Source organism: Pseudoliparis swirei, chromosome 24 (genome assembly GCF_029220125.1).
Source record: "Pseudoliparis swirei isolate HS2019 ecotype Mariana Trench chromosome 24, NWPU_hadal_v1, whole genome shotgun sequence".
In the NCBI taxonomy this organism is placed as follows: domain Eukaryota; kingdom Metazoa; phylum Chordata; class Actinopteri; order Perciformes; family Liparidae; genus Pseudoliparis; species Pseudoliparis swirei.
The window spans coordinates 6,943,268-6,955,436 of record NC_079411.1 but is presented as its reverse complement, the minus strand read 5'-3'; the positions used below and the strand labels follow the sequence as shown (position 1 = coordinate 6,955,436).

At 41.6% G+C, this 12,169-nt stretch overlaps 1 protein-coding gene across 1 annotated transcript in view; it reads right to left on the bottom strand.

Annotated features, from left to right (window-relative positions):
* lrba (LPS responsive beige-like anchor protein) overlaps positions 1–12,169 on the bottom strand; it is a 181,634-nt gene that overhangs the window by 152,228 nt on the left and 17,237 nt on the right. Inside the window, 1 exon segment of the mRNA XM_056409971.1 lies at positions 328–559. Coding sequence (XP_056265946.1) covers positions 328–559 — 232 coding nt within the window.

Sequence of the window (12,169 nt, the reverse complement as noted above, 5' to 3'; positions counted from 1 at the left end):
AGGAACGCGTCCGCTTTCCCTGCAATACATGACAGTTCATGCAAAAATTGAGGATGAATAACCATGAGGTTAATGCAGACAGGCAGTGAGGATAGGAACGTTCAGACTGTCTTTTTTATTTGCAATACTTGTAAAAGAAAAAGAAAAAAAACACAGCTCCTATCGTGTCTCGTCTTGGTCAAGCACAGTTCAGGAGAAACCAAATTAAATTGATTTCAGATGAGGCTGAATATGCTGCGTTAACAGAGGTAAGAAATGATGCGTCACATGCCTCCAATGAAGAGGAAAGAAAGAACAATCGTTGCCCTGGGTGCTGTGCTCGAGTACCTGCGATCATGTTGTCCGTGGTGGATATACGCTGGAGCACCAGCTGGATGAGCCCCACATCAGTGCACGCCTGCAGGTTGCGGACGCTCTTCTTGAGGATGGCGGTGAAGATGCTCCAGACCTCGGCCTGACAGGTGGGCTCGCACTTGTCCAACAGCTCCACCATGCACACAATGCTCTCGGACTCCTGGATGATGAAGTTCATCTCAAGGTCAAACTGGCCACCGACGAGCTGCAGGAGAGATGCAAAGATAGGAGTGAATAAGGGCGCGAAAACAACAAACGTAAAATGAATTGCATTTCTTGTTATATAACTAGCTAAATATAACCAAGAGTCTCAAAAAGGAAAATATACACGATGTGTGTGTTCTAAGCAGATGATTACCTTCGCATTGAAAATGCGGAAGGTTATGTTTTGATCGCCGTGTATTTATTTATTTATTTATTTGTATGCGTGTTACTCGCATAACACAAAAAGTATTAAACCGAATCGCATGAAATTTGGTGGGATGATTGGTTATTATCCGGGGACCATTTGATTAGATTTTGGGATCAATCGGGTCAAAGGTCAAGGTCATGAAAAGGTCAAAGTCTTCTTTTTACCATATAGCACGGTCAATTTGTATCCAATTGGCATGCAACTAATGCCAAAATGTTCATAATTCAATGCCCGATCTTGTGATATGCGAAGGTATGCGCTCTACCGAGTGCCCATTCTAATTAATCGTGCATCAGTGCTGCTGCTAGCCAAGTGGAATAAAGGTCAGGGGGGGGACACAGGTCTGTCAGTCTATTTGCTGGTCTGTTTGTCTGACGGTAGATTCAACTGTTTACAGCTCGCCTTAAGGCACTGATAAACTTAAAGAACATATCAAACATGAAGCCATGTCAGTGAAACTGAACGAGACATCCAGCCAGACGCAAATAGTGAGGAGTGTATTTAGAGGTCTTTTGTTCCTGTGGGCCTCCAAATACTAACAGCATCTGACACAGCCTTGCAGACACAGATTAAATTAATCTTACTTGTGACATACAAGAAATGACTCAGTCAGAAAGTACAGTCATGTGGATGTTCCTTCAAACGCCTATACCAAACACAACAGTTGCTTCAGGAATGTGTTTTATTGTGTGTTGGGAGAAGAAAATAAACACATTGTATTACATAGACAACTAGAACGGGCACTCGGTAGAGCGCATACCTTCGCATATCACAAGATTGGGCATTAAATTATGAACATTTTGGCATTAGTTGCATGCCAATTGGATAAAAATATAGTAAAAAGAAGAGTTTTACCTTTTCTTTGACCCGATCGATCCCAAAATCTAATCAAATGGTCTCCGGATAATAACCAATCATCCCACCAAATTTCATGCGATTCGGTTTAATACTTTGTGTTATGAGAGTAACGCGCATACAAATAAATAAAGAAATACACGGCGATCAAAACATAACCTTCCGCATTTTCAATGTGAAGGTAATTAAACATGCCTGTATCGTGAAGGAAAAACAAACTTCATTAACGGCGATAAGAGGCCGTAAACGTGTCCGTCGCACCATGTTAGCCTTAACAGGGATCTCCAGCTCATGCCGAGATAGACTGCGTGTCCTTCTGCAAAGGAGTAATGTCCTTTGTGTGCGGAAATATATTGTACGAGCCATAAATGTCATGATTTGTCACTTCTTAATAGTTTTGACGACATTTTTATTATTGAACCCTGCCTAATAGAAAAAGATAAAGAAAATAACAATGTCGATGTCAATTAATATTGTGCGCAAGGCTGTCGTGTTAAGAATCAAGGAGGTGTGACTAGACAACAACAAAAAATGGAAAAAAATGAACATATAGTCGTACTCGGCCATTAAACAGGCCGGATGGGAAAACAATGATTTGGTGCAGGGAATGAAAACTGTCCCATTAAATTGAGTGAGGTCGGATTAACGCAGCGAGGGGTGTTGAGTACCAGATAGCAAAGGAGGGGAAACTAGAGGAACGCTGCTGCCACAACAGTCTTAAAAACGAGGGATAAAGTGATGATAACACACACACACACACACACACACACACAGTGTTTCTCATGTCAAGCATCAATGTTCCCACAATGATCCTTTCAATCACCTTGCAGAAAGACTACTTCCTTTATCTAGACATTATAAAGCCTTGTTTGGGGTTTTTTACTATGCAAAAAATATTTGTTCTTGACATAAATCCTCTTATATTCAGAAGTATTAAGCATAAAATATAAAGTGCATATTAATATTTAGCAGTTCAATCTGTTCTTTGTTATATAATTAACTGGTCTATAAATTAAACAAAAAAATCTGAAAAGGGCACAATCCCTAATGTAGCGTTTGCTTTTCATAATCTATTATTTACATATATATATATATACACATACACACATATATATATATATATCTTGATGCAAAGATATTCATTTTACAAAGAAATCTAGACAGCTATATTTTGATATAAAAGCGGCCAACACTCGGATTGCAGAAGCTGTAACCGTTTAGCTCCACGCCTTCCTTTTTGTAATAGTTGTTTTCATCCCGTCACACCATCTCGCCAATCCAACTCCCCTCACCTGCCTCTGATCACTCCCTCGTTAGTCCCTCATTCCCTTCACCTGGTCCTCATGCCCTTCTCACCTGCAGCCCATCCCCTCATTAGTCCCTCACTATTTAGCTCACTCACTTCCACTTGTCCTCTGCCAGATTGTCTTGTGTTTTGGTGCCAAGTTCTCCAGCGTTATTAGAGTATATTCCTGACCTGCCTACCCTGACCTCTGATTCTCTGCCCTGCCCCTTTTTGGACTTGTTTGCTTCTTCGACTGATCTCCCGGTTTTGACCCAGCCTGTTTCCAACCAAAGACAGTAATATTTGTTACTCCTGTCTGAGTCGTGCTTTTGGGTCCACTCTAATAGCGTCGTGACAGAAGCTGAAAACGCAGAATGACAAGTAATTGTCTTTGATAAATTACTTTATTTGATAAACTCATTTTCTTTCGACTGAATTTGTGAGCCAACCATCTCCTAAAAATGCATTTGGTTCACATGTTTCAAGTTTCAGCCACTAGTTTTCACATTATATGATAAAACAAGTGATAAAATAATAATTTCAATCAAAATAACACAATAACACATTAGCACCAATTACCCAGTAGCAACCTTTATCCTTCCCCTTCGTGTCACTTTGCAAGTCAATGATAAATCACGCATCTCTCTGCAGAGTACCATTTATTAACTTAGGGGGGGAAGACTGTAGCCAGGTCTGCCTCAATGGATGTCGGGTGCCATTTTGCCACAGTAACAGTGGATTCATGAGCCTGACACTTTGTGCGAGTTATCCATCAGTCAGTTGGCCAAGGAGACGGAGAACAAATAAGAGGACGGCAACAAAGTGTCACACTGTAGTGACGTACGGCTGGCACACAGAGGAGAGGGCTGAGTCTGGACCTATTTGGTTATTCCGCACAATCAGAAAGGCGCAACACAAATTGAACAATTCCTTCGCCACATTACCTCACGGTGTGTGGTCCTGTTAGTAGAGAGTCAAGCTTAACATCACACACACCCAGCTCTACTATCAAGACACTTGTGGCAAACTAAATTTAAATGTATGCTAAAATAATGAGATTATGTCCATAGCCAGTAATGATTTGTTTTCTAATTTCTTTTTTTTAAATAAAAAATACCCAACATTTGTTCGTTGGATTTTCAAGGTTAAGAAATTGTCATATTTTCCTTTTTATTAATTTTAAACTTAATAGTTCTCCAGGGACGTCATGTCTCCTGGTCTATATTTTATAACACATTTAATTTAAATCATAACAAATGGAGTGATAATTAAATCAATTGTTAATTAAAACTAGAAAGACTGTAAATGTGTCGGTGTATAGAGAAAAACCTTTGTATGCAGTTTTGACGACGCGTGTGAAATACAGATAGCTGAGCTGACTGGGGAGAAGGAACGTCACCCACAGTGAGAGATATATAGGGTGTAATCTGCTATTGCCTGTAAAATTTAATGACTAAAAAACAAGTAAGACCTGTGAAGCCTGACGTTGTCCGTCATAATAGGCGTTGGCTCTTTTAACATTGTTTTCGGATACAAAATGTCACAAGTGAGTCACGAGGTGATTCTAAAATCTCAATGAGTCAATTTGGAGAGGCTGATTTTTGACAAATAAAGTATCGTCCACATGTTCAAATACAGATGAAAGCAAGCTGCAGCATAGAAGTGAGAGGTGTTAACTCACAGGTCAAAAGGTATAATCCAAAAAGCAGAGAGCTCAATCTCTGAGAGTTTCTTCAGTTGTGTATTTTAAAAGTCTGGAGTTATAAAAAATAAAAAATCCTTTTCAAATGTTCTTTATCCCAGGCAGCACTCTGGTCCAAACCTGGAAACTGTACCGCTGTCCAACCGTGCCAGCTGAATCAGCGTACTGAAACTGGTATGAAACCGAACAGCAGCTGGTTATCTCCATGTTGTTACCGGGTACAAAATTCATCAGCAAATGACATCATAACCAGACAGAATTAAGCTACCATTCATCAACTGTGATACTTTATGAACCTTGATGCAAGTTTAAAAACCAAGTGCAATGTTCTCTAGCTGGGAGAACATATAATGCATCTATTGGGACATGGCAAAAAAGGTTTAAAACATTTGAATTTCTTAAATTGTTCAATTCAAATCATTCTCATTGCTCTATTTCAGGAGCAGGTGGGAGTGGTTGCCAGCGCCGGCCTCGGCTACAGCCAAGTTGAGCTGCGCGGCTAAAAGCTGCCATAAAGCCAGCCGTCTTCATGGCAGCGAGACACCGGACCCCTGGCTGGGTAACCGAGCCTGGCCGCTCTCCCCTGAGGCCGGGCTGAATTAATCATGGCTGAGCAGCCCAGCAGCCACTGGGCCGGAACACAAAGCACAAACAGGCTTTTATAGTCTCCATGGAGAACAACATTGGAGGATGGCAGGGCTAAATGTTACGCCATAACCAGTATTCATATATCTATTGTCTGAGCTAGAGTTGTTTTTCATGAAGGCGTTGGGATTCTTGGAAAGCCGAAAAACAAGGTGAAAAGGGTGGGGAATTGAAAAAGTGGACGCACTAAAGCCCTCAGGAACCGATTTTCCTTTTACCTTGATTCCCAATTCAACTAAAAACTAAGAATATGCCCCATGACTATAAAAGCCTGAGACTATCTTAACTGCTGATAAAAGCACATCACGGTACACAAGGTGTACAAGTGCATACACAGCGTGCACGGATTCACATTTTATTTTTGCCAAAATCGGCTTGAAACTTGGGCGCCAATTTAATGGAACAATCTCAAATGTGGGTAACATTCTTAAAAGCATCCGTCTATACAAAAAATAATGTACAGTACTATAAATCCACACAAAAAAACACGTTTCAGAAAAGACTTCTAAATCATTACGGCCAGCCATGTGATGCTGAAGATGACAACAAGCAACACATGATGGCTACGCTGTCCTAAAGGGGAGGAAAGGACCAGCTTACAGTCACAGGCAGAAACATCTTCTGCCAAGCCCCGGCTGCAGGGGCACGAGACCTAGCAGAGTGTGTGTGTGTGTCTGTCTGTGTGTGTCTGTCTGTCTGTCTGTCTGACTGTGTCTATGTGTGTCTGTCTGTGTGTGTGTGTGTGTGTCTGCGTGTGTCTGTGTGTGTGTGCGTGTGTGTGCGTGTCTGTGTGTCTGTCTGTGTGTGTGTCTGTGTCTGCATGTGTGTGTCTGCGTGTGTGTGTGTGTCTGTGTGTGTCTGTCTGTGTGTGTGTGTGTGTGTGTGTGTGCGTGCATGTGCGTGTGTGTCTATGTGTGCGTGCGTGTGTGTCTGCGTATGTGTGTCTGTGTGTGTGTCTGTGTGTGTCTGTGTGTGTGTGTGTCTGTCTGTGTCTGTGTGTGTGTGTGTGTGTGTCTGTGTCTGTGTGTGTGTGTGTGTGTGTGTGTGTCTGTGTGTGTGTCTGTGCGTGTGTCTGTCTGTGTGTGTGTGTGTCTGTGTGTCTGTCTATCTGTCTGTGTGTGTGTGTGTGTGTGTCTGTCTATCTGTCTGTGTGTGTGTGTGTCTGTGTGTGTCTGTCTGTCTGTCTGTGTGTGTGTGTGTGTGTGTGTGTGTGTGTGTGTGTGTCTGTGTGTCTGTGTGTGTGTCTGTGTGTCTGTGTGTGTGTCTGTGTGTCTGTGTGTGTGTGTGTGTCTGTGTGTGTGTGTGTCTGTGTGTGTGTCTGTGTGTGTCTGTGTGTCTGTCTGTCTGTGTGTCTGTGTGTCTGTGTGTGTGTCTGTGTGTGTCTGTGTGTGTGTGTCTGTCTGTGTGTGTGTCTGTCTGTGTGTGTGTCTGTGTGCGTGTGTCTGTCTGTGTGTGTCCATATTGATATTCGTCCTTCAGTTCTCTCCCTAATGAAACCGCAATTAATTGGACGGGTGAAATCATTTGAACATGAAGTCATTTGCCTGCAGGAGACAGAGAGACAATAGGAAGACGCCCGTGACAAACGTGCACTCCCCGGCTCCAGTTTGTCACATGGCTTTCATCGGGCTTTTGAACAGCTCGGAACAATCGGACCGCGGTGCATCCATCACTGGATATCATCCGTCCGTTTGGGAGCGTTACACACGGGGACAGGTCCAGGGGAATATCTGATGTCGGAGTGATTTCATTACAGTGCCGGGCAGAACCTCGGTGATGAAAAAGTATGTTGATGTAATTTAAAGGCTACGTTTAATTAGCGCTTTTAGAGGCAACAGAGCACTGAGCCAACGGGCCGTCCGAGTGACGGCGCTTTCACCGCCGCTGGCCTACTTTTTCTAACCGCTCTGACGGGATCGCTTAACGAGCCATCTTGTCAAACCAAAAGGCAGTTCCAGCTTATTCCCCCCCACCCCCCGCCCTCCCAGTACCACACAAACCGAAACATCCATCAGTGAATGTGATACAACATTTTTATAATCCTGCTCTCTTCGCTGCCGACGGACGCTCACATTTCCAACATCCTGATGCGAGAATGCTGAAATGGCTCCCGCGGATAATCCGTCCGACTCAAATCCCTCTGGTGCTCGGACCGAAATGAGGGAATGAGCTTCTGATGATGGAGATGAGAGGATATAGTGAGGCGGAATTGTATCACGCTGTGGTTATAATGTATTCACGTTTCATAATAAAGCAACCTTCACATGAAGTGGGACCAACATTTAGGATCCAGTTCATGAGGACATCGATCTGGGGAAATCTTTCTCCGTGTAACGGTGGTTTTGAACATCTGTTGAGCTCGAAGGGGTTAATTAAAGACTGTTCAGTGTACCCAGCTGTAAGGCATTTTCATCAGAACTGTTATCAACTCCTCCGGACCCGGTGTAAATGTCCAAGTCTATTCCACGGTCAACATTTTTTTCCCTTCCTGTAAAAAGGGTTTCGGGGTTAAAGGCTTGTGCAAGTCGAGGTAGGAGGAAACGCATGTCGTCTTATTGGGAACTGAAGTATGCTAACAATAAAGTTGTGCAAATATAACTTAAAAATACGAGAAAGGATCATTATTAGTCTACCATAAAATGCTTGGTATGGCTAGAAACTACAGAATTCCTAACTTCGTAAAGCATCCGAAGGCACGATGACTCGGCACATGCAGCACCCGTTATCAACGAGGAAACGAAGCCGTCAAAGAGGAACAATTTACAATCACACTGACCGGAAACTACGTTCTTGCCAAAATATTTCACCAAAGGCTTATGTTATTTCTGCCAAAAAAAGTATTTTTCATCCAAGGTCACCTTTTAGTATTTCTATTCATTGCTTTACTCATGTGCAACAAATAATTAATGTTTTGAATTAAAATACCTTCCTTCGGGGCCTTTTCCAAAGAAATAAAGACATGTGTGACGGTCTGCGCTTGAAATCTGTACTGTGAAAAACAAACAGCTGATTGCTTTGATAAATGCTTTAAAAGCCATGAAACATTTGTTTCATCTTGAACTATGTTGGTGCAGAGAAGAACGCCACTGTGTCAAATTAAAAATATCCGACACACGAGAGCCTGGTGGGCTCTCCTTTCACTCGCTAATTACGTGTCGGCAGGAAGCGGAAGTCCAGCGACTTCCAGCGTGACCAAAGAGTGCGGGACAAAGACGGCCAACTCAACGCAGGATGACAGCTGACTCGAGGGAAGCAAACAATGGCACTGCATGTTGGTGGTTAGGGATCAGAGGATCCTTCTAACTAGAACGGGCACTCGGTAGAGCGCATACCTTCGCATATCACAAGATTGGGCATTGAATTATGAACATGTTGGCATTAGTTGCATGCCAATTGGATACAAATTGACTATGGTAAAAAGAAAATGTTGACCTTTACATGACCTTGACATTGACCTTTGACCCAATCGATCCCAAAATCTAATAAAATGGTCCCCGGATAATAACCAATCATCCCACGAAATTTCATGTGATCCAAGAAGATTATGACCTTGACCTTTGACCCGATCGATCCCAAAATCTAATAAAATGGTCCCCGGATAATAACCAATTATCCCACTAAATTTCATGCGATTCGGTTAAATACTTTGAGTTATGAGAGTAACACGCATACAAATAAATAAATGGCGATCAAAACATAACCTTCCGCATTTTCAATGCAAAGGTAACAAGTCTTCTCAAGGACAAACAAGTGTGCTTTAAAATATTAATTTTTTTTAAAGGAAAAACATAATTTTCTTTCCCAAAACTGACATTTTCTGTCTTGCATGTCATATATCTTGAGATATGAAATCACTTAATCAAACACTCCTCATCTACCAAGTATCATGTCCATGCTATTTAATTGGCAAAAATATCTATGTAACAGAAACACACCAAGAAGATGTTTTCGCAGAATAATGAAATCATAACATAATTCTGCCAAATTGCCCAGTCTTGCTATCTGGAGAGTCTGCCGCTGTCATAACTCACCTCAGTGCTGCAGGAAATGAGTCCTAAGTCCCAGAAATGAATTAGCACATTTGCACTTCTGGTTCATTGTTTCTGTGAATGGGTTTTTGGGTTAGATGACTGGATAAGAGATTTCATTCCACAATATAAAATGCTTCAGTGGAAACCCCTCCAGTGGATTTGTGAGCTTTTATGAGTTTAAAAAGGCGGTTGCTCCAGTAAAAGTGGCTAAATGACACGACAAAAACGTGTTTGACACGCAGCTTATTTTCGGAAATAATCAAAAGAAAAAAATACGATGGACTTTAAGTTTACGGAACCAGTATGATGCTAACTTCCGGGGCTTGGTCTCCAAAAAGATGTCATCCCTGCAGCACGGCATCAGAAGTCCAGTTTGCTACCACTTTGTCTTCCTTGCGTTCCTAACGGCTCTGTTGTTGAACATATTCACAGAACATCAAACTGCCAACCTGCCTGGTGGATGAGCCGGCCACTCCACATCGGTCAAATGCAGGAGTAGAAGGTAAAGTGGGGACAATTATGCATGCGGTGACCATGGAATATAATTATCACAGCTCACCGAAGCCTTTTTTACCTTAAAATCACACTCACTTCAGATATGAGTTGTTATTCCAAATACACTTCATGAATATTTCACTTAAGTGGCACTAAAACAACTTTGTCAGTTGGTAGATGCTCAAATTGATAGATCGTCAGCTTTTTACGCATTAGTGTTAAATTAATTAATTTGTATTGACATATTGATCGTCTGACGGTTTCACCAAGTTGCCTCCCTTCACTGAGAATCAAACAATAAAAAAGGCAGAGAGGAGAGGTACAGTAGGAGGAGAGAGATATTTTAATAGCTGGATTTCTAAGAATATCTTCAGAGGCGCGATCTGCCACGCTCTTGTTTTAAACCGTGGCTGACAGTCAGTTGTACGCGACATTGAGCGTGACAATCCCCAGGCACCCGTCTGATCAACACAACATTTCCTTTGTTGTTCTGTTCGTTTGCATAGGGACACAGGTCTGGTACAGCATGCAGCAAACAAGAGATAACACACATCAATACATGTGGCCAGGAAGGCTGTGCAATTTTAGATTACATTTGATTTAATATTTGTATGCAATCACACACACAATGTATCCTGGATGATGCCATCAGAACGTTGTGATGGAAGAGAAAGGCCAAAAATGAAAAAGAAAAAAAGATTTGTTGAACCCATCCAACATTCACCCAAATGGAAGAGATAGGATTTAGATTACCATCCATCCTCCCCTTTCACTTGTTGAGGGAGTAATTTGTCAGCATGCCTGTATGAGCTCCCCGTGTTATCCTCCAAAATCAACATCTTATAAACTGTATTCTGTGAATGTAACCTGCAGCAACGGTGTGTCATAGTTTGGTTCAGCAAATAGACACAAGCACCTGGATGTCTTCTTGAACTCAAGTGTGAAGCTGCTTTTTGACCATTTTCAATAATTAGCCAAAAGTGACGCATTACATAAGGAGGTGTAGAGCTGAACCGAACACTTGTAATATCTATCTGCAATCTGGCTTAAATTGCAGAGAGGCTGCCATCGTCAACATAAGGAAAAGGCTCGTCAGGAAATGGTCCTCATTAGACATCAGAGACCAAGCTTCAGGGCAATCTTTTGGGTTCCCAGAGCAACTTTGACCCACTTAAGTCGCCTGCTGATGGAAGGAAATGTTCAAAATGAAAACACTAAATTATGATCGATTGACTGCATGGATTTCTACTTTGGATTTCTATCTTTATGTGGATCTGTCTGGAATAAGTTTTCTCTTTTAATGTGAGCTGACTGCCAGATAGCAGACATGGAAAGTAGTGATTTGATCGTGAGGCAAACAAATTATTTCATTGTTTGATCTCCCATTTGAGTTTGCATAGCAGTAAATATGAAGGTTTGCTCTGGTGCAACATGTTACAGATAGCAGTTGGATCAGGGAGGTGGAGGAAAGAGATAAACATCCAGCATGAACTTGATGCATGGAGGAGTCAAATGAGAATGTCAGTGTGTAGGAGCCACCCCTTGATCAGTCTTTCCAAGCTTAAAGTAGTATGCGAAGTGATTTAAACAAACTGTTGTTCACATTGAACAATTTATATGAGAATCCATAAAAAGTTTCCTTCACTTTCAATTGAAGTGAATCACAGCAATAACCTTGCTCCGGGGTTTTGAAATGTAGCATTGAATCTGTGGAACAAATGACTGGGATAACTTATGAAACATAAGTGAGCATGGGTATGGCCATCATATACTTCCATCATAATGTTCGTCTTGTAGCCTTTTTGACAATTTATTTCTATGAATTAATTTATTTCTGATTTTATGACGAGAACAAATCGACAGACTGCTGAGCTGCCCCAAAATGCATCTTCAGGTTCTCAGCTTTCAGACGACACAGAGTGCATCGCACTTCTGTGGCATATACTGTTATTGACCTACCATCTCCCCCTAAAGAGCCCGTCCCCGCGATACAAGACAAGAGCAGGTCGACGCTCTTCAAAGAAGTCCACTATGTACAGTGTGTTTTTTGTAGTGTTTTTTGTAATATATTTTTCATATTTCTATTATTATTACGGTTACTATTATTATTATAGTGTGTTTGTTTTGTACCTCTATTGACTCGGAGAACCCTGCAAAAATAATTCCGATGTGTCTGGACTGCTTGTCTAGGCACAGAAGGCAAATAAAAAACCTTGAAGTCTCATAATTAGGGGAAAACCTTTCTATTTATTATGGCATCGTGTTGGCGACATCTCTTTGAAAGAATGAAAACGTGATGAGCATCGAGATCAGAAAAAAACAATTGCGGTTATATCATCGATAACCTAATTATTGTGAAAGGTGCCATGAGCCTAAAAAAAGAAAACATT